General features: G+C 38.4%; 2 protein-coding genes across 7 annotated transcripts; both read left to right on the top strand.

Annotated features, from left to right (window-relative positions):
* Nucleotides 1–119: 119 nt before the first annotated feature.
* Nucleotides 120–9,716, top strand: sytl1 (synaptotagmin-like 1). Of its 6 annotated transcripts, XM_055219695.2 has the most exons (17): nt 121–337; nt 671–788; nt 895–945; nt 2,758–2,922; nt 3,011–3,153; nt 3,272–3,440; nt 3,538–3,580; nt 4,107–4,134; nt 4,254–4,318; nt 4,440–4,529; nt 4,606–4,772; nt 7,511–7,613; nt 7,769–7,930; nt 8,012–8,087; nt 8,169–8,268; nt 8,356–8,555; nt 8,633–9,715. In XM_055219695.2, the coding sequence occupies exons 4-17, from the start codon at nt 2,807–2,809 to the stop codon at nt 8,773–8,775; spliced, it is 1,605 nt and encodes a 534-aa protein (XP_055075670.2). In that variant the 5' UTR covers nt 121–337; nt 671–788; nt 895–945; nt 2,758–2,806; the 3' UTR covers nt 8,776–9,715. The 6 variants fall into 6 exon arrangements, with proteins under 6 accessions (XP_055075672.2, XP_055075670.2, XP_055075673.2 ...); XM_055219697.2 differs by lacking the exon at nt 671–788 and having other exon boundaries at nt 120–337; nt 3,550–3,580; nt 8,633–9,716; XM_055219698.2 differs by lacking the exon at nt 671–788 and having other exon boundaries at nt 3,011–3,135.
* Nucleotides 9,717–10,779: 1,063 nt separating this feature from the next.
* Nucleotides 10,780–18,053, top strand: LOC129455383 (digestive cysteine proteinase 2). The gene is given in 11 exon segments (XM_073858307.1): nt 10,780–10,956; nt 11,400–11,459; nt 11,546–11,652; nt 11,654–11,827; nt 12,881–13,130; nt 13,207–13,402; nt 14,408–14,598; nt 14,689–14,780; nt 15,219–15,380; nt 17,347–17,536; nt 17,732–18,053. Coding segments are annotated over 11 exon segments (1,656 nt in total). The 5' UTR covers nt 10,780–10,910; the 3' UTR covers nt 17,920–18,053.
* Nucleotides 18,054–18,547: the final 494 nt, after the last annotated feature.

The following is an 18,547-nucleotide window of genomic DNA, read 5'->3' as shown; positions in this document are numbered from 1 at the left end:
GCGTTGCTGCGCAGAAAAATTGGCATATGACATAAAAGAACAGCGAGAGCGAATCGACGGCTGTGCTCTCGCGGTACTGTGATGTCATATTGTAATCTCTCTACGCAGCGCTGCATAAAGTAGAGCACCTAAACAAAGGTATTGTACTGATGTGGAGAGTGTGAATCCGGTTCGTATTTTGCAGTTTGCCTGAAAGCGGGCGTGTGGGTGCCAGTCCTGCCAAATCACGCACAAATTCGACTGTGTGCAGACTAGAGACGACCGACAACTCAAGTTAACTACAGTTAAAGAAAAGCGACGATAATGAATGACCCAGAGGACCATATGTGAGACAAAGGTATTGAATACGGACGATTAAATGGTGACGTTTTTGAGTACTATGCATTTATTTGATTTAATCGCTGAGGTAAAAATTAAAGAGTTTGACAGGTGCGACTCCATCTGTTAATGTTAATCTGAAATCGAGTTTTTACATTTGACTCTCATTGAGTTTTTTAGCTGCAAGTTAATGTTAATTGAGTTTGTATGGTTGTTATTCGGTATTCAAGGACTTGACTGAGAACTCCACCAAAAAAAAAATCTGTTTAATAAACACGTTATTCACACATTTGAGATTTAGTTTTTGAGATTACGAAAAAGTGAATTTTAACACTGAATTTATTTTTCGAAGGTTGGAAAACACTTTGGTCTGGATGGTTAGCAATTTGTTTACTTTTGCCTTGTTTGTCACTGTTTGTTGTGCGCGTGCGCTGTTCCACTGTGTCAGCAACATCGCTCGCTCTGTCATTGTAAGATTTTTTTTACTTTTGTAAACATGTTTTTTTCTTCCTTGATCCACTGACTATAAATGTATCTTGTTGTTCAAACAATAAGCAAGTTGTGTTGTTATTTTAGGGAACCTCAAGTCCCTTTATTGAACATGGACATGGATAAGCATTAATGCAGGTTAGAGCTAAATAATCATACAAAACAAGTAAAATATATGTAAGCAATATATATAACTATATTGATATATTGATCAGAGTATAAGTATATTGATACCCCCTTGTATGTGGCAATCAGAATATTGATACACCCTGATAAGTGTAACACCCTATGTGGCAATCGTTTCTTGTACAATTGTGTCCATTATCTGTTGTCCTCCTATTTGTTAAAGGATTGGTCGATTTTCCTAAAAAAAAAAATAATCCAGATAATTTACTCACCACCATGTCATCCAAAATGTTGATGTCTGTCTTTGGTCAGTCGAGAAGAAATTATGTATTTTTAAGGAAAACGTTCTAGGTTCTTATTTTAATGTACTTTAATGGACCCCAACACTTAACAGTTTTAATGCAGTTTAAAATTGCAGTTTTAAAGGACTGTAAACAATCCCAAACGAGGCATAAGGGTCCTATCTAGCGAAACGATTGTCATTTTTGACAAGAAAATAAAAAATATGCACTTTTAAACCACAACTTCTCGTCTATCTCCGGTTCTGTGACTCGCCAGCGCGACCTCACGTAATTGCGTAATGCCGTGGAAAGGTCATGTGTTACACTTATGAAATGCACATTTGTTGACCATTTTAAACAATAAACTGACACAAAAGACATTAATTAGTAGCATTTGACATACAACTTCTGAACGGTCCTCTTTCTCCACACTTGTAAACACTGGTGCGTAGTTTCGCATACGTCCTCCCTTACCTCTTGACGTGGTTACGTATTGCGTGAGGTCGCGCTGGCGCGTCACATGACCGGAGATAGACGGAGAGAGAAGTTGTGGTTTAAAAGTGCATATTTTTTATTTTTCTTGTCAAAAATGACAATCATTTCGCTAGATAAGACCCTTATGCGGCTTTCACATAGGATGCGGTGTGCGCTGCGCTCGCCGCTGGGTTCGGCGCAGCCAAGCGATTTGTGCTCCGATGGCCAGACCAAAGTAGGCGGGGTTTTCAATAAATTACTACAGTGTTTATATTTGCGTTAAATAGTCGACGAGGAATACAGAGACTGATGTTGCTCGTCTCCATTTCACGTAACTTTAAGCATACCTACAACAAGCTGCTTGACTTAAAACACACCTGACATGCCAACTTGAATTGCTACGTGTTTCCATGAGACGGCTTTCCTTCCGATGTCTCTGTAGGAGCATAAACTTGTATAATAAAGCCCTTAGAATCCCGAGTATAAGCTTTCGTCCATTTTGCTTGTTTGGATGCCCTGTTTCTATTGGCCGCGCGGGTAATCGTCACAGAGCGCAGCGCAAAAGTTAAACTATGTTGAACTTTGACCGCGGCGTGAGCGCAAGCTGCGCTCCGCTGCGCTCGCGCTTTGCTCGGCGCAACAAAAAACCGCCCTCGCGCGGCGCAAGCCATTGAAATGAATGGGTTTCATAGCGCAGCGCAGCGCACACCGCATCCTATGTGAAAGCCGCATTATGCCTCGTTTGGGATCGTTTGGAGTCCTTTGAGACTCTGTTGAAACTGCAATTTTAAACTGCATTACGTGTTGGGATCCATTAAAATGAGAAATATCCTGAAATGTTTTCCTCGGAAGGCGTGGTTTCTTCTTGACTGAACGGGGAAAGACATCGGCATTTTGGATGATGTGGTGGTGTGTAAATTGTCTGGATTTTTTTAAGCAAATTGACTAATCCTTTAAAAGGTTGTCACATGGTAATGGTAATGATAATGAATCATTCATAATGACACCTGGAAGTCTTTCAGTTTTCAAAGGTTTAACACTTTAACCACTAAAGTGTGCTCTCTCATAGATCATCGTTTTAAAAACCAGAAGTGTGATCTGTAAAAGGTGTGTCTGTGATGGAAGGGGAACATTTACTAAATCTGGGTCATCTAACTGAGGTGGAGCAAACTGTTATCCTCAGTGTGCTGCTGAGAGATGCTGAACTGCGCAGCAAAGAGGAAGACCGAATACGGTTAGTGTGTTTACATCTTGCACACGTCATATATTAATAGATAATATATGTTTAATATGGCTGGTATAATACTTGTGCACTGTTTCAGTAAACTTCAGCAGACCGAATCAGACCCTGCCCGTCTTCGTTGGCTCTCAGGGGCGTGGTTTAATGAGCAGCGTGCTAAAAGACATCAGAAGGGAGGTGTTGATGTTGTGCATGCATCTTTACGCCGTAAGAAGCGTGATAAAGGTTACATGATATTTTAATCATCAATGTAGGGTAGTGTACATATGCATTTGGGTGTATACGATTGTTTGATTTTGATATTTTCTCCACATGCTAAGTTCTTTTGTTTATATTTGTTTAGATGTACCTCTGATGGCGATATTCAATAATGGCAACAACTCTTCTTCTCCATTACCTGAGCGCCAAGAGGATAAAAGAAGTACAGAGGAAGAAGTGCTGGAAAATATAAACGTTGCAGAAGATGGCAAGAGTCAGGAAGAAAACAAAAGAGAGAAGGAAGTTGTGGAAAGGTCTGGACAACTATTGGTGTCACTGATGCACTTTAATATGCTGTGGTAGTATGTGTTACTCTGAACATTGCAATTAAGTTTAGTACATCTTTTGTAGTCCTATTCACAGAATGGCCTCTGAAGCCCAATCCAAGACAAAGGTCAGCTTATATTTTTGTTTGTATTTCAGTATGTGTGCAAGAGAGATGCTTTTTTGTGTGGTAAAGTAGTTAAAGGTGCAGTGTGTAATTTTTAGAAGGATCTCTTGAAAGAAATGCAAAATAATATACAAAACTATATTATCAGTGGTGTATAAAGACCTTTTATAATGAACCGTTATGTTTTTGTAACCTTAGAATGAGACGTTTTTATCTAAATACACAGAGGGTCCCCTTACATGGAAGTCACCATTTTGTGCCACCATGTTTCTACAGAAGCCCTTAACGGACAAACTTTTTTACTAAGTTGTCTCCGACGATGAAATGTTTGTCCGGTGGTGGCTACGTAGCTTCTTTACGCGTTTTAAAACCGAGGGTTTGGCAGTGGCCTGAGCCGTTGGTTGCAATTCGCAACTTCACCACTAGATGTCGCTAAAATTTACACACTGCACCTTTAATGCCACTAACATTTACACACTGCACCTTTAATCCATGTCAGAGATTTCACATGTTTTTTTTCTTTTAACAGAATACAAATGGTGTTTTGAGTCTTAAAGGTAAATGAAACTATATCAAATTGAGTTATATTTAATGGCACCAGAAAATAAGGTGCAATAATTCATTATGCTAATAATATTTTAAGATTTCATCGTCACTCTTTTCTTGCACACACCAGAAAGTGTTGTTCAGTCAGAGGTCACGGACAGCAGAACTCTGTCAAGTGCATTGCCATCCATGAAGGTCCTTACAGCATGCTTAAATATACAAATACATGCATCCCTAAAAGCTTCTAGTATTTGTTACATTAATGATTCTCTTTGTGGCTATGTATGGTTATTTTTTGCATTTTATCTTTTTGCAGGTTGACTCGGGGGGAGATATTAACTCTGGCAGTCCTGAACTGGATCGCTCTAGATTCGGCTCAGTCACCAGCTTGAGCTCCCATCATATGGTAAGATACACATTCGATGCAGCACAACACCACAGCATCTTTGAAGATGTCAACATGCTGGTTTCTGTGTGGTTAGATGAATGGCAGCTTGATGAGCCTGTACAGTGTGGGGGATTTCAGGGATGTTGTGGTATCAGGACAGATTCAGTTCTCACTGCAGTACGATGTCAAGAGGGAGGAGCTTCACGTCCATATAATACGCTGTCAAGATCTCGCGCCAGCTCGCAAAAATCGCTCCGACCCGTGAGTATAGTTTTACTTGTTTATTTTTGTGATTTATTTTCTCTCAGTGTTTATGTGACACCAGCGTAAGTAGAGTTAATTTTATTAACTGAAATATTTCACATTTCGATAACTAAAAAAAATAAATAAATATTTTTAAAAAAGCCTCACAACTTGAATAACATAAAAACTACAATATTGATTTTTATTTTATTTTTAATATAATTTTAATACTTTTAATATACAGTACAGGTGCTGGTCATATAATGCGAATATTATCAAAAAGTTGATTTATTTCACTAATTTCATTCGCTTGTATATTATATTCATTCATTACACACAAACTGATATATTTCAAATCTTTATTTCTTTAATTTTGATGATTATAACTAAGGAAAATCCCAAATTCAGTATCTCAGAAAATTATAATATTACTTAATACCAATACAAAGAAAGGATTTTTAGAAATCTTGGCAAGTATAAACATGAAAAGTATTAGCATGTACAGCACTTAATAGTTAGTTGGGGCTCCTTTTGCCTGAATTATTGTAGCAATGCGGCGTGGCATGGAGTCGATCAGTTTGTGGCACTGCTTAGGTGTTATGAGAGCCCAGGGTGCTCTGATAGTGGCCTTCAGCTCTTTTGCATTGTTGGGTCTGGCATATCGTATCTTCCTCTTCACAATACCCCATACGTTTTCTATTAGGTTAAGGTCAGGCGAGTTTGCTGGCCAATTAAGAACAGGGATACTATGGTCCTTAAACCAGGTACTGGTAGCTTTGGCAGTGTGTGCAGGTGCAAAGTTCTGTTGGAAAAAATGAAATCTGCATCTCCATAAAGTTGGTCAGCAGCAGGAAGCATGAAGTGCTCTAAAACTTCCTGGTATATGGCTGCGTTGACCTTGGACGTCAGAAAACACAGTGAACCAACACCAACAGATGACATGGCACCCCAAACCATCACTAACAGTGGAAATTTTACACTGGATCTCAAGCAACGTGAATTTTGTGCCTCTCCTCCTCCAGACTCTGGGACCCTGATTTCCAAAGGAAATGAAACATTTACTTTCATCAGAGAACATAACTTTGGACCACTCAGCAGTCTTTAGGCCAGGCGAGTCGCTTCTGATGCTGTCTGTTGTTCAAGAGTGCCTGTCAGTTGACAGCTGAAACCCATGTCTTGCATACGTCTGTGCATAGTGGTTCTTGAAGCACTGACTCCAGCTGCAGTCCACTCTTTGTGAATCTCCCCCACATTTTTTTAAGAAGTTTTGTTTCACAATCATCTCCAGGGTGCGGTTATCCCTATTGCTTGTACACTTTTTTTCTACCACATCTTTTCCTTCCCTTCGCCTCTCTATTAATGTGCTTGGACACAGAGCTCTGTGAACACCCAGCCTCGTTTGCAATGACCTTTTGTGGCTTGCCCTCCTTGTGCAAGGTGTCAATGGTCGCCTTTTGGACAAATGTCAAGTCAGCAGTCTTCCCCATGATTGTGTAGCCTACGGAACTAGACTGAGAGACCATTTTAAAGGCCTTTGCAGGTGTTTTGAGTTAATTAGCTGATTAGAGTGTGGCACCAGGTCTTTAATATTGAACCTTTTCACAATATTCACATTTTCTGAGATACTGAATTTGGGATTTTCCTTTCAGTTATAATCATCAACATTAAAAGAAATAAACATTTGAAATATATCAGTCTGTGTGTAATGAATGAATATAATATACAAGTTTCACTTTTTGAATGGAATTAGTGAAATAAATCAACTATCATATTCTAATTATATGACCAGCACCTGTATATTGTAAAATGTGACCTATTTTGTGAAAACCTAGCAAATGTCTTTTTTGTGATTTTCTGTTTTCTACATAAATTCATCCAACATTATATATGGGCCAGTGACAAAAACGGTTTGGCAAGATGTGAAATTCAAAAATCTTTTTAAAAAATGTGTTTTAAAAGCACGCATCAGGTTTATTTCAATGCACATTGAAATTACATTTGCACAATTTTTATTAAAGTTAAAGGAATAGTCAATTTTCTTAAAAAGAAAATCCAGATAATTACTCACCACCATGTCATCCAAAATGTTGATGTCTTTTTTTGTTCAGTCGAGAAGAAATTATGTTTTTTGAGGAAAACATTCCAGAGTTTTTCTCTTTTTAATGGACTTTAATAGAGCCCAACACTTAACAGTTTTAATGTAGTTTAAAATTGCAGTTTCAAAGGACTCTAAACGATCCCAAACGAGGCATAAGGGTCTGATCTAGCAAAACGATTGTCATTTTTGGCAAGAAAAATAAAAAATATGCACTTTTAAACCACAACTTCTCGACTCGCCAGCGCGACCTCACGTAATTGCGTAATGCAGTGGAAAGGTCATGTGTTACATGTATGAAATGCACATTTGCGGACCATTTTAAACAATAAACTGACACAAAGACTTTAATTAGTATCATTCGACATACAACAACGTCGGAACGGTCCTCTTTCTCCACACTTGTAAACACTGGGGCATAGTTTCGCATATCTCTGACCTCTTGACGTGATGACGTATTACGTGAGGTCGCACTGGCGCGTCGCGGAGGAAGACGAGAAGTTGTGGTTTAAAAGTGCCTATTTTAAAACTAAACTAAAAGGATAAATTTGATAAAAAGAGAAGCAAACTGAAAAAAAAACCCCTAATATTAAGTGCTTAAGAAAGGGAAGCAGTCATTCTTTTCCTCCTTTCTATCTTCTCTGTTCTTTTTTACAAACAGGTATGTAAAAATTTACCTTCTTCCTGACAACACATCCCGCAGTAAGAAAAAAACATCTGTAAAGAGGAAAACGTTAAATCCAGTCTATGATGAGATAATAAAAGTGAGTTTAGCATCATTTTTTTTTTAAATGCATGATACTATCAGAAATGTAGTCTACAAAAGCTTTTTAGCTTCATCACTTGCTATGTTTTTGAAATACATTGTCAAACCTGCTGTTTATTCTTCACTCAATCATAAATTGTTGCTTGTTTCCAGTACAAAGTGCGCAGACTGGACCTTCAGGCTCGTGTGCTGAGTATTTCAGTCTGGCACATAGAGAGAATGAGACGAAATCTCTTCCTGGGTGAGGTGGAAGTGGGTTTGGGACAGTGGGACTGGGGTAACACACAACCTACCTGGTACACCCTCCAGCCAAGAGTGAGCTAATACAAGACAATATAAGTAGTGAAATAAACTCAAGTCAATTTCACTTCATGATAATCTGTCTTTTCGTCATAGGTTAAAATAAGTCCAGATGCCAGCATCATCAACCGTGGGACCATTCTCTTCTCAATTAAGTTTATACCTTCAATAGGTGAGACTCATTAGACACTTTCAAACTCTGTGGTGTGTACAGATGCAACATTGTATAGCTTTGTATGTGCATATTTTGTAGGAAGTGGTAACCTATTGACTGGTGAGCTGCACATTTGGTTGAGAGAGATTGTTGGTCTCCTTCCCATAAAACGTGGCACACCCAGTACTTACGTGAAAAGGTATGTGTGTATCATATATGTCATTATGTAGTCATATACAGTAAGTATTATAATGTGTATGGTATTTGTTTTTGTTTTTTTGAACAGTGTTGTACTACCAGATGAAAGTGGTGTCAGCGGCCAACAGACACGTGTGGTTCGAGGTTCTGTTAACCCACAGTTCAACCACACCATGGTTTATGATGGATTCGAGTCCAGTGACCTTATTCAAGCATGCGCTGAGATAACAGTCTGGAGCCCAAAGCCATCTTCTTGTCTGGGTGGAGTACGGTTAAGCACTGGCTCAGGTGACACACATTTTTAAGTGTCCAAAATATTAGTAGTATTAAGTGGAAGTGTGTAAGTTAAAGTTTGTGTGTTGCAGGTGTGAGTTACGGCCAGTCTGTTTGCTGGATGGACTCTACAGAAGAAGAGATAAGCGTGTGGTCCAGTGTTATGCAGAACCCCAACAGCTGGGTGGAAGCCAGTCTGCCAATCAGGACAAATTTACAGCTCTGCTCTGAGTAAATTGGGTTTAACATGCACCTTTGACCTGCTACAACAGTTGTGTAACAGTCTGAGGAATAAATCAATCCTGTTGCATATACAAGATGCAAATAATGACAAGGATATGAGAAATCTATAGTAGAGATAGGCTAATGCTTTTGTAGAATTAGCACTAAGTACTTATCAATTAGGCCTAAATCTCTGTCGGTCAAAACAAACCAGACATGAACCTCTACATAGAGGGCAAATGTAAAGAAAGAAAAAGAAAAACATAATTGCACAAGGATTTGTTAAACATTGTCCATTACGCATTTCGTTGGTTATGCTGTGAATTAATAAAACAGACAAATTGGTGAATAATGATGTCACCATTAGAAGAGCTTATGTTAGACTTATGAATGTGATACAAATGTTAATAGGAATAAAGTGAAAAGTCACTGTCTAAATTTAAAGGGACACTACACTTTTTTTGAAGGTGGGCACATTTTTCAGCTCTCCAGGAGTTTGATTTTTGCCGTTTTGGAATCCATTCGGCTGATCTCCGTGTCTGGGGGTACCACTTTTGGCGTGGCTTGGCATGGTCCATTGAGTTTGATTGGACCATTGGCATTGCGCTAAAAAATAACCAAAGAGTTTCCATATTTTTCCTATTTAAAACTTGACTCTTCTGTAGTTGCATCATCATCAATCCAACGGAAAATTAAAGTTGCGATTTTTTTTTTTTTTTTTAGGCCGATATGGCTGGGAACTATACTCTCATTTTGGCGTAATAATCAAGGACTTTAGGCGTAGTGATATTGCGCACCACCGAAAATAGTCCCATTGGTTATTTTCAATAGCAGGGGACTGTTTTCAGGCGCTGCGTAATATCATTGTGCCTCCTGCAGCCATGTTACAGCAGCAAAGTCCTTGATTGTTGCGCCAGGGTGGGTATGGTTCCTAGCCATATCAGCCTAGAAAATCGAAATTTTTAATTTTCTGTCGGTCTTAGAGCACGATGTAACTGCGGAGGAGTTAAGTTTTGAATAGGAAAAATATCAAAAGTCTTTAATTATTTTTGAGCGCAATGCTAATGGTCTAGTCAGATTCGGTAGATTGTGCTAAGCTATGCTGGGGGTGGTACCGCCGGACCCGAGGATTAGCTGAATGGATTCCAGAACGGTAGGAGTGTAACTCTGGAAGAGCTGGAAAATTAGCATATTTTTAAAAAAGTGGAGTTCCCCTTTCACTTAACATTTCTTTAAGAATACTGACATTTTTGTCTTTTTTTAATTTAGCTTTGTTTTAAAAGAAGACCTCTATCTTTAGACTCATTTAGCTTTTTTACTAATGTTTACAATTTATTTTGGGGTTTGTAACTCTTGTTGTTTGTAACAGTGCACTGGGTGACATTGCTGGCCAAGCCCCACCCCACATGTAATTAAATATGCTAAATGAATAAAACCACATTTTTTTCTTTAATTAAAATACATGTAATATATTTTGTTTTTTTAATTGTTTTTATAATAATTTAATATATATTAAATAAAAGTGTTTTAATACTGTTTAATTATTTCACTTTATATGTCTCGGACAACTTAATATACATTTAAAAAGATATCGACATACAACTTTATCTGATATTTTACAGTAGCAAATCAAACAGCTCACGTTTCATGCATTCAGCAATGCTGTTACTAAGATGAGGTCTCGTTTTACTGAATGCAGGCTACAGGCGCGTTCGTCTCTGCGCAGATCGATCAGCGCATGATATCATCATCGTACCTCGTGAGCTAATTAAAAGTTGTGCATACCTTTATTTAGCATACTCAACAAATCTCTACTTCTTAGTTAACTATTCTCCAAGATAATCGCACAAGAAAGCACTTCTAAACGCCACAAAGAGGAAATTACACAATGTAAACAGCTGACTAGTCATGTGAACAACAGTGGACGCTCACGTCATATGACTTTAATTTAGCCCCGCCCTCTATAATCAAGCGTCATGATTGGTGCAAACGTTTTTGACTCCACTATCACAACTCTCTTCGTGTTGTTTTTTTATGTGTCGGGACTTTCTTGAATACTGGCGGAAGAAAGCGCTACACATTTTCAAACAGTATCAATGTCTGTCTGAATGCAGTAGATTAATTTAACGTTAATACTCTGTTTATACCATGTGGTTTATTCTAGCAGGAGTCGTGGTTCTGTCGTGCATTACAGGTAAATATTATTTTTGTTTTAAAGTAGACAACCATAAAAAGCAGGAAGAGGGGGCTATATATGCAATCTCAAACGTCTCGTGATATAATCGCTACATGGCAGTTCCTGTAATATTTTACTTGTGGTGCAACTTAAGTAAATGTCCCTTAATGTAATGCGAATTGTATTGGTTTTAGCAGAAACCATAATGGTCTCTCTCTCTCTCTCTTTCTCTTTTCTGGTCAAGTGTTGTGTAGTTATCTAGTAACACACCAATAAATCAAACTGGAATACCTTCCAAATCACACTACATCAAGTAATTTTGTAATGGTTTAATGGTAAACAGCTGATGACTTATAATGTTATTTGTAATGGAAGCCATTAGAATTAGTATTGGTTTGCACCAGGTGTTTATATATGAACAATGACAATGTATGAAAACATCTTTGTGTCCACATCTGCAGATGCAACACCACTTGGTGGTAGGAAAGCTCCTGATTTCGGAAAGATGTATCATGTAAAAGGTATATTTCAATACAGCACCCTTTCAGTGAATTTCCTCCCATAGAAAGCTAATAGTGAACAATACTACATATCGTCCTTTTACTAGGTGTGATATCTTTGCCTTACGCTGAGATCAAAGAGCCATTTGAAGCGTGGTATGATCTCGAGGGAAAGAAAAGTCGAATCGACTATTATCACGGTCAGGTTTGTTGCAGGTCAGGTGAGCACTTTCCAGATTGGTACTGACTTAGACAACGGCGCCCTCTACAAGATCACACCAGTGACCACTGAGACAGAATTGAATGTTATGAAGTGTTTCCAGCTCAATGGTACTAAAGAGGAACCTGTACTTCCACAGGGAGCACTGCCTGACCTGCAAGGTTTTCAGGTATGTGTCTTTTACCACATGAGGAAACTGAATGGATGGTCCTGTTGCATTGACATTAAAGGAATAGTCAATTTTCTTTAAAAAATCCAGACAATTCACTCACCACCATGCCACCCAAACTGGTAATGTCTTTCTTTGTTCAGTCAAGAAGAAATTGTGTTTTTTGAGGAAAACATTCCAGGATTTCTCTCATTTCAATGGACTGTAATAGACCCCAACACGCAACAGCTTCAATGCAATTCAAAATTGCAGACTAAAAGGACTCTAAACAATCTCAAACGAGGCATAAGGGTCTTATCTAGCGAAACGATTGTCATTTTTGACAAAAAAAATAAAAGAGATGCACTTTTATCACACAACTTCTCGTCTTCCTCCGGTCATGTGAAGTGCCAGCGTAATACGTCATCACGTCAAGAGGTCACAGATGACTTATGCGAAACTGCGCCCCAGTGTTTACAAGTGTGGAGAAAGAGGACCGTTCCGACGTTGTTGTATGTCGAATACTAAATAATGTCTTTGTATTAGTTTATTGTTTAAAATGGCCCGCAAATGTGCGTTTCATATATGTAACATGTGACCTTTCCACAGCATTACGCAATTACGTGAATTCTCGCTGACTCGTCACACAGCCAGAGGAAGACAAGAAGTTGTGTTTTAAAAGTGCATATTTTTTATTTTTCTTGCCAAAACTGACAATCGTTTCGCTAGATAAGACCCTTATGCCTCGTTTGGGATCGTTTAGAGTTCTTTTGAAACTGCAATTTTAAACTGCATTAAAACTGTTGGGGTCCATTAAAGTCTATTAAAATGAGAAAAATCCTGGAATGTTTTCCTCAAAAAACATAACTTCTTCTCAACTGAACAAAGAAAGACATTAACATTTTGGATGACATGGTGGTGAGTAAATTATCTAGATTTTCTTTTTTTTTTTTAATGGACTAATCTTTTAATAAATATCTCTTCATCCAGACAGGCCATCTTAAATTTAGAGAACCGATTAGATCTCATAAGTCTCACTGTGTTATTTGTAATGCAAATGTTGTGTCTTTGCAGTTTGAGAAGATTGAATACTATGCAGGTGTTCTGTGTGAAGTCTGGACAAATATCACAGTAGTTGGTAATAAGAAGAACACATATCGCCTATGGGTAACACGGCCAGAAGGAAACGATTCCCCAGCCACGCCATGTCACTATGAGATGATGGGCTTTAACACGCTTTTAGGATCTCATTTCGACAAGTACCTTATTGACTACAGTGACTACAGCACTCGAACTGACCCTGACATTTTCAAACTACCTGGAGGTATACACGCTTACTTTGTTTGCCTTTACTACACTTGCGCACTAAACTAATACTCATTGGTGTATTGTGTGTTTAGAAATGACCTGTGGGGATTTTCCTGGCCCTGGTGTGGAGAATCGGCTACTGGCCAACCCCATTCAAGATCTTGTCCACACTTCCCCCGTCGGCCATGCCCATCGAATGTTCGGCCACTTTAAGGAAAAGTATAACCGGCAGTATGACAGTGAAGCAGAGCATGAGGAACGCGAGCACAACTTTGTGCATAATATTCGGTATGTGTTTCTGTCACCCAAAAATGAAATTTTTATCATCATTTACTCACTCTCAACCTTTGTTCTAATGAACACATAGGAAGATATTTTGAGGAATGTTTGTAACCAAATTGATCAGAAGCCCCATTGACATCCATATTAGGAAAAATAATACTGTGGAAGTCAATGGGGCCTCTGATCATTCCTTAAAATATCTTCCTTTGTGTTAATCAAAACAAAGACATTTCTACAGGTTTGTAACAACATGAAAGTGAGTAAATGATAAAAGAATTTCCATTTTTGGGTGAACTATCCCTTTATCTGTTAGAGTATTGCACTTACAGTGCAAAGGTTATGGGTTCAATCCCAAGGAACACATACACCCACCTAAAGGATTATTAGGAACACCATACTAATACTGTGTTTGACCCCCTTTCGCCTACAGAACTGCCTTAATTCTACATGGCATTGATTCAACAAGGTGCTGAAAGCATTCTTTAGAAATGTCGGCCCATATTGATAGCATAGCATCTTGCAGTTGATGGAGATTTGTGGGATGCACATCCAGGGCACGAAGCTCCCGTTCCACCACATCCCAAAGATTCTCTTTTGGGTTGAGATCTGGTGACTGTGGGGGCCATTTTAGTACAGTGAACTCATTGTCATGTTCAAGAAACCCATTTGAAATGATTCAAGCTTTGTGACATGGTGCATTATCCTGCTGGAAGAAACCATAAGAGGATGGGTACATGGTGGTCATAAAGGGATGGACATGGTCAGAAACAATGCCCAATTGGCACTAAGGGGCCTAAAGTGTACCAAGAAAACATCCCCCACACCATTACATTAATGAAAAATTGAACAGGTGTTCCTAATAATCCTTTAGGTGAGTGTATAATGATAAAAATGTATGTTTTAAATGTATTGTAAGTCACTGCCAAATGCATAAAGCATCTCAGCATAACAATAAAAAATGGGGAAATCTGATTTAATATAGATATGCTATCTCTCACTCTTGTCCTTCAGGTATGTTCACTCCATGAATAGAGCAGGTCATTCTTTCTCTCTTTCTGTGAATTATCTGGCTGATCGATCAGAGGCAGAATTGGCTGTGATGAGAGGAAGTAAAGGCAAACGGACTTACAGAAAGGCAAAGCCATTTCCCTCTGAAATTCGCTCTGTAGCCACCCCTGATTCAATAGACTGGAGGCTGTATGGTGTGTTTCAGAAGCCTTTTTGTGGATTGATCTATTTGTTTTAATGAATTGTCGAATGTTAACGCAGTCGTTGTATATTTTTGTTCTTAGGTGCCGTGACCCCGGTAAAAGACCAGGCTGTTTGTGGATCTTGCTGGAGCTTTGCCACAACAGGAACACTAGAGGGAGCACTTTTCCTTAAGGCAAATCTGCACTATAAACTCTATGGGGCAGTTTACCAGGCAGGGTTTAGATTAATCCAGGACTAGGCCTTAGTTATATTAGCACATTTAAGTATTTTTTACAAAAAACCTTATTGGTATGTTAATGTATGTTAAGATTATGTCAGTACAAGGTGTTTTTCAAATTAAGGCAGCTCAAACATGCATTTTAGTCTGGGACTAGGATAAGCCCTGCCGGGGAAACCGGCCCTAAACCTAATAACGCAGTACTAATAAACCTCACACAGCTGCTGATATACACTACAAAGACAACACTATACATTTTTTGTGAATTGAAATGAGTACCATGTCTGCTTATAAATTTCATCATTCATTTGTATTTGTTGCGTAATTATGAATAGTGTGCATTACTTAAGGCAGATCTTGTATTTAACTTGTTTTTATCTCTGCTTGTTTTAGACAGGAACGCTAGTGTCATTGTCCCAGCAGATGCTTGTGGACTGCACATGGGGGTTCGGTAATAATGGCTGTGATGGAGGAGAGGAGTGGAGAGCTTTGGAATGGATGATGAAACATGGTGGGATTTCTACCGCAGAGGACTATGGAGCATATATGGGCATGGTGTGTACATCCTAATACAGCACAATTTCGAATACAGGCTGCGTCCGAAAACAAAGGCAGTGACTTGTTGGCTCGCTGCCTCTTGAGGCAATGACTTCAGAGGCATGAAGGCAGCTGAGAGAGACGCTTTTGGACACACTTCATAGGCAGCGTGTTTGAAATACAAACAGAGAGCGCCTTCGTCATAACTAAACACATATTTGAAAGGTATAAAAAATGAAAATATACATTTATTTACACTAAATTTGTGCTCCAGCCACTTTCTCGGCCGCCATTTTATTTTTTCAAACTTGACCAGGCTCGACCAATCACATTCCCCATGAACACACATATGCATAGAATTGTGGGACAGGACAAAGGAGGTATCTCAGGAGTTAGGAAGTAAAGCCGGACATGCCTTGATGCCTTCCTGCCTTGGAATGCCGCCTCAGAAGGCAGCAATAGAGTTTTCGGACACAGGCAAAATCTTAAATTAGAACTTTTCAAGACCAAACATATAATATAATACTGTATTTTCTGATTATTGGTTGGGATTAGTTGTTACTTTTATGTATAGAAGTATTAAAGCAGTATTAAAAAAGCTCCTCTTACATTTAAACAATAGCAGGAACCTGTAAGCTCTCTTAAACCTAAATAAAATAAAATAATTTCTAATCTACTGACTTCAGGGTCCTCAAAAGAGTTCAAGATCTATTTAGTGCCAATGTAGGTTACACTACATGCTGACTTTTGCCTGAAGCCATTTGTACTACAATTTTATTTTATTTTTGTGTACATATTTCCTATATATTTTTTTTGTTTGTAATTTAAAGGTGCCGTAAAATGTTAAACCTAAAAAATATTTTTACCTAAGCATAGATGAATAATAAGAGCTCTGTACATGGTAATGACTAGGGATGTACCGATACCACTTTTTTTGGAATACGAGTACGAATACTTGCATTTCAGTACTTACCGATACCGAGTACTTAATAAAAAAACATGATTTAAGTTTACAGGTAACAGCTTTAGTAATATAATTTAACAAAAAAACAAGGGACTAGTTTTCCAGTTTGTTGTGAACTCTGCCTCTTTGGACAACACGAGGCATTAACCCTGTACACGCCGCTCAAACATTTCTCAGACCATGGTATCGATCCACAGTATCGGGGGACTTTTAACGAGTACGAGCACTTTAGAAAATTTGGTACCGAGACCCGTATCGGTGCATCCCTAGTAATGACATATCCTGAGCCTCAAACACGATTGTTTCCTTATTTTTATGTAAACCTCGTGCACGCAAAAGGTTGCTGGAAAATATTAACCCCGACTGTAACGTCACAGTCGAGATGTACGTCCCAACCTTTAATTACACATTAAATTAATTACAACATTGTTGCAATGTTAAAAACAAGTTGTGACTGCCGAGTTAGCGTTATATGCTAGTTAATGCTATATGCCAGCATTTAGGCTGAAGTTCTCCTTTTGACGTTACAGTTTGCAGATCCATACAAAAAAACACAAACTCACCACTCAGAAATGTCAATTTCCATCTCCGAATAATTGATTATTCCTCAAAATCGGTATCTTCATCTGATACAGGCTTAAACATAAGATCTGTTAGCACACACACACAGAGCTACTGAACTGTGCTGCTCTCAGAAACAGCCAATCAGAGCAGAGCTTAACATTATTATTCATGACCCTTTCAAATAAGGTAATAATGGACTATTTAATTCTGGGGAAAATTCTAGGGATGTTAATGGATGTGTAAAACTATCTCCATATCATTTTGGAATTTAATAAAGTCACATATCTTCTATGTAGGTTTTAGAGGACAAAGTAACACGATGCATATCAATGCATTCTTTGGCACCTTTAATAACATAAAGTGAAAAATAAACATAAATGATCCTTTAAATTTTCATAAAACAAAGCTGGTGGACTTTTGCACAGTACTGTAAACATTATTGTGTGTGTGTTTCAGAATGGTTTGTGTCATTATAATAAGTCGTCAATGGTGGCAAGTGTGAGCAGCTACACTAATGTGACCAGTGGTGATATTGCGGCACTGAAGGCTGCCATCTTTAAATTCGGCCCTGTAGCAGTCAGCATTGATGCTGCTCACCGCTCATTCTCCTTCTACAGCAATGGAGTCTACTATGAACCAGCATGCAGTAAGTCTAAAGGCATTCATGATGTAACATACATGAACATTAGAAAGACCATTCTTCTGTACACTGCCTGCTTTACCATATTTTACATAGTAAATGTTATAGACTGTCTTATAAAAGTAATATGTACACTAATGATTCATGTATTCATGTTTGTGCATAGTTTTTAACCCTTGATCATGTTGTGTATATTCACAGAAAACGGAACGGATGACTTGGATCATGCTGTGCTTGCGGTTGGTTATGGGATACTGGATAATGAGCCCTACTGGCTTGTGAAGAATTCCTGGTCGACTTACTGGGGAAATGATGGTTATGTACTAATGTCTATGAAAGACAACAACTGTGGTGTGGCCACTGATGCTGTATACGTGACGTTGGCCTAATACACACATGCTACTAAAAATCACACAACACCACATAGAAATTGTTTGTTTTTGGCGGTTTTAATGCAGATACAGTTGTTCCCAGTTTTAATGTGCTTCAGTTGGAATGTCAATAAAAGGAAAGTTTTAAGATGCTTGTTGTTTGTAAATTTATATGATGTGCATTCCATCACGCAGCTTTGCACATAAGAACCCACAAGAAAATCAAACACTTTTGTGCGTGTTTGTGTGTGTGTTGTGTGTGTGTGTCCACACAAGAAATATCTGTGGTATTTACCAGGACATACCCCAGGGAAGCATAAGGACTACATTACACAGAAGGCACTAATTTACACCCCACAAGGCCACATGCCTTGACCCATTGGGTCAAACATTGACCCATTGGGTCAAACATTGACCCATTGCTAACAGCCTTACCATCTACTCTTTCTCGCAGAGTATTATGAGGAGGTTAGCATCATTTGTTAAATTTCACATTTCCAAATAACACCTGAAAAGTGTTCTGCAAGGCACAATGGTTATGTAGTTACAAAAAATTATATAAGACAAAGCACAGTCTGCTTCATTATAGTGCATTACAGTGCAAATAAGTGACTTTTCTTTGCATATGTAACTTAACTTACTGTGT

This window comes from Misgurnus anguillicaudatus, chromosome 20, assembly GCF_027580225.2.
Source record: "Misgurnus anguillicaudatus chromosome 20, ASM2758022v2, whole genome shotgun sequence".
NCBI lineage: Eukaryota > Metazoa > Chordata > Actinopteri > Cypriniformes > Cobitidae > Misgurnus > Misgurnus anguillicaudatus.
Note: the sequence above shows the minus strand (reverse complement) of the source record. Positions and strands in the feature narration are given on the sequence as shown.

Bases quoted from the DNA above. Each gene is read 5' to 3' on its own strand.
- sytl1 (XM_055219696.2), top strand. From the start codon at position 2,807: ATGGAAGGGGAACATTTACTAAATCTGGGTCATCTAACTGAGGTGGAG. The intron at 4,773-7,510 runs GTGAGTATAGTT...TTTTACAAACAG, and splicing joins CGCAAAAATCGCTCCGACCC to GTATGTAAAAATTTACCTTC. The intron at 8,269-8,355 runs GTATGTGTGTAT...TTTTTTGAACAG, and splicing joins CCCAGTACTTACGTGAAAAG to TGTTGTACTACCAGATGAAA.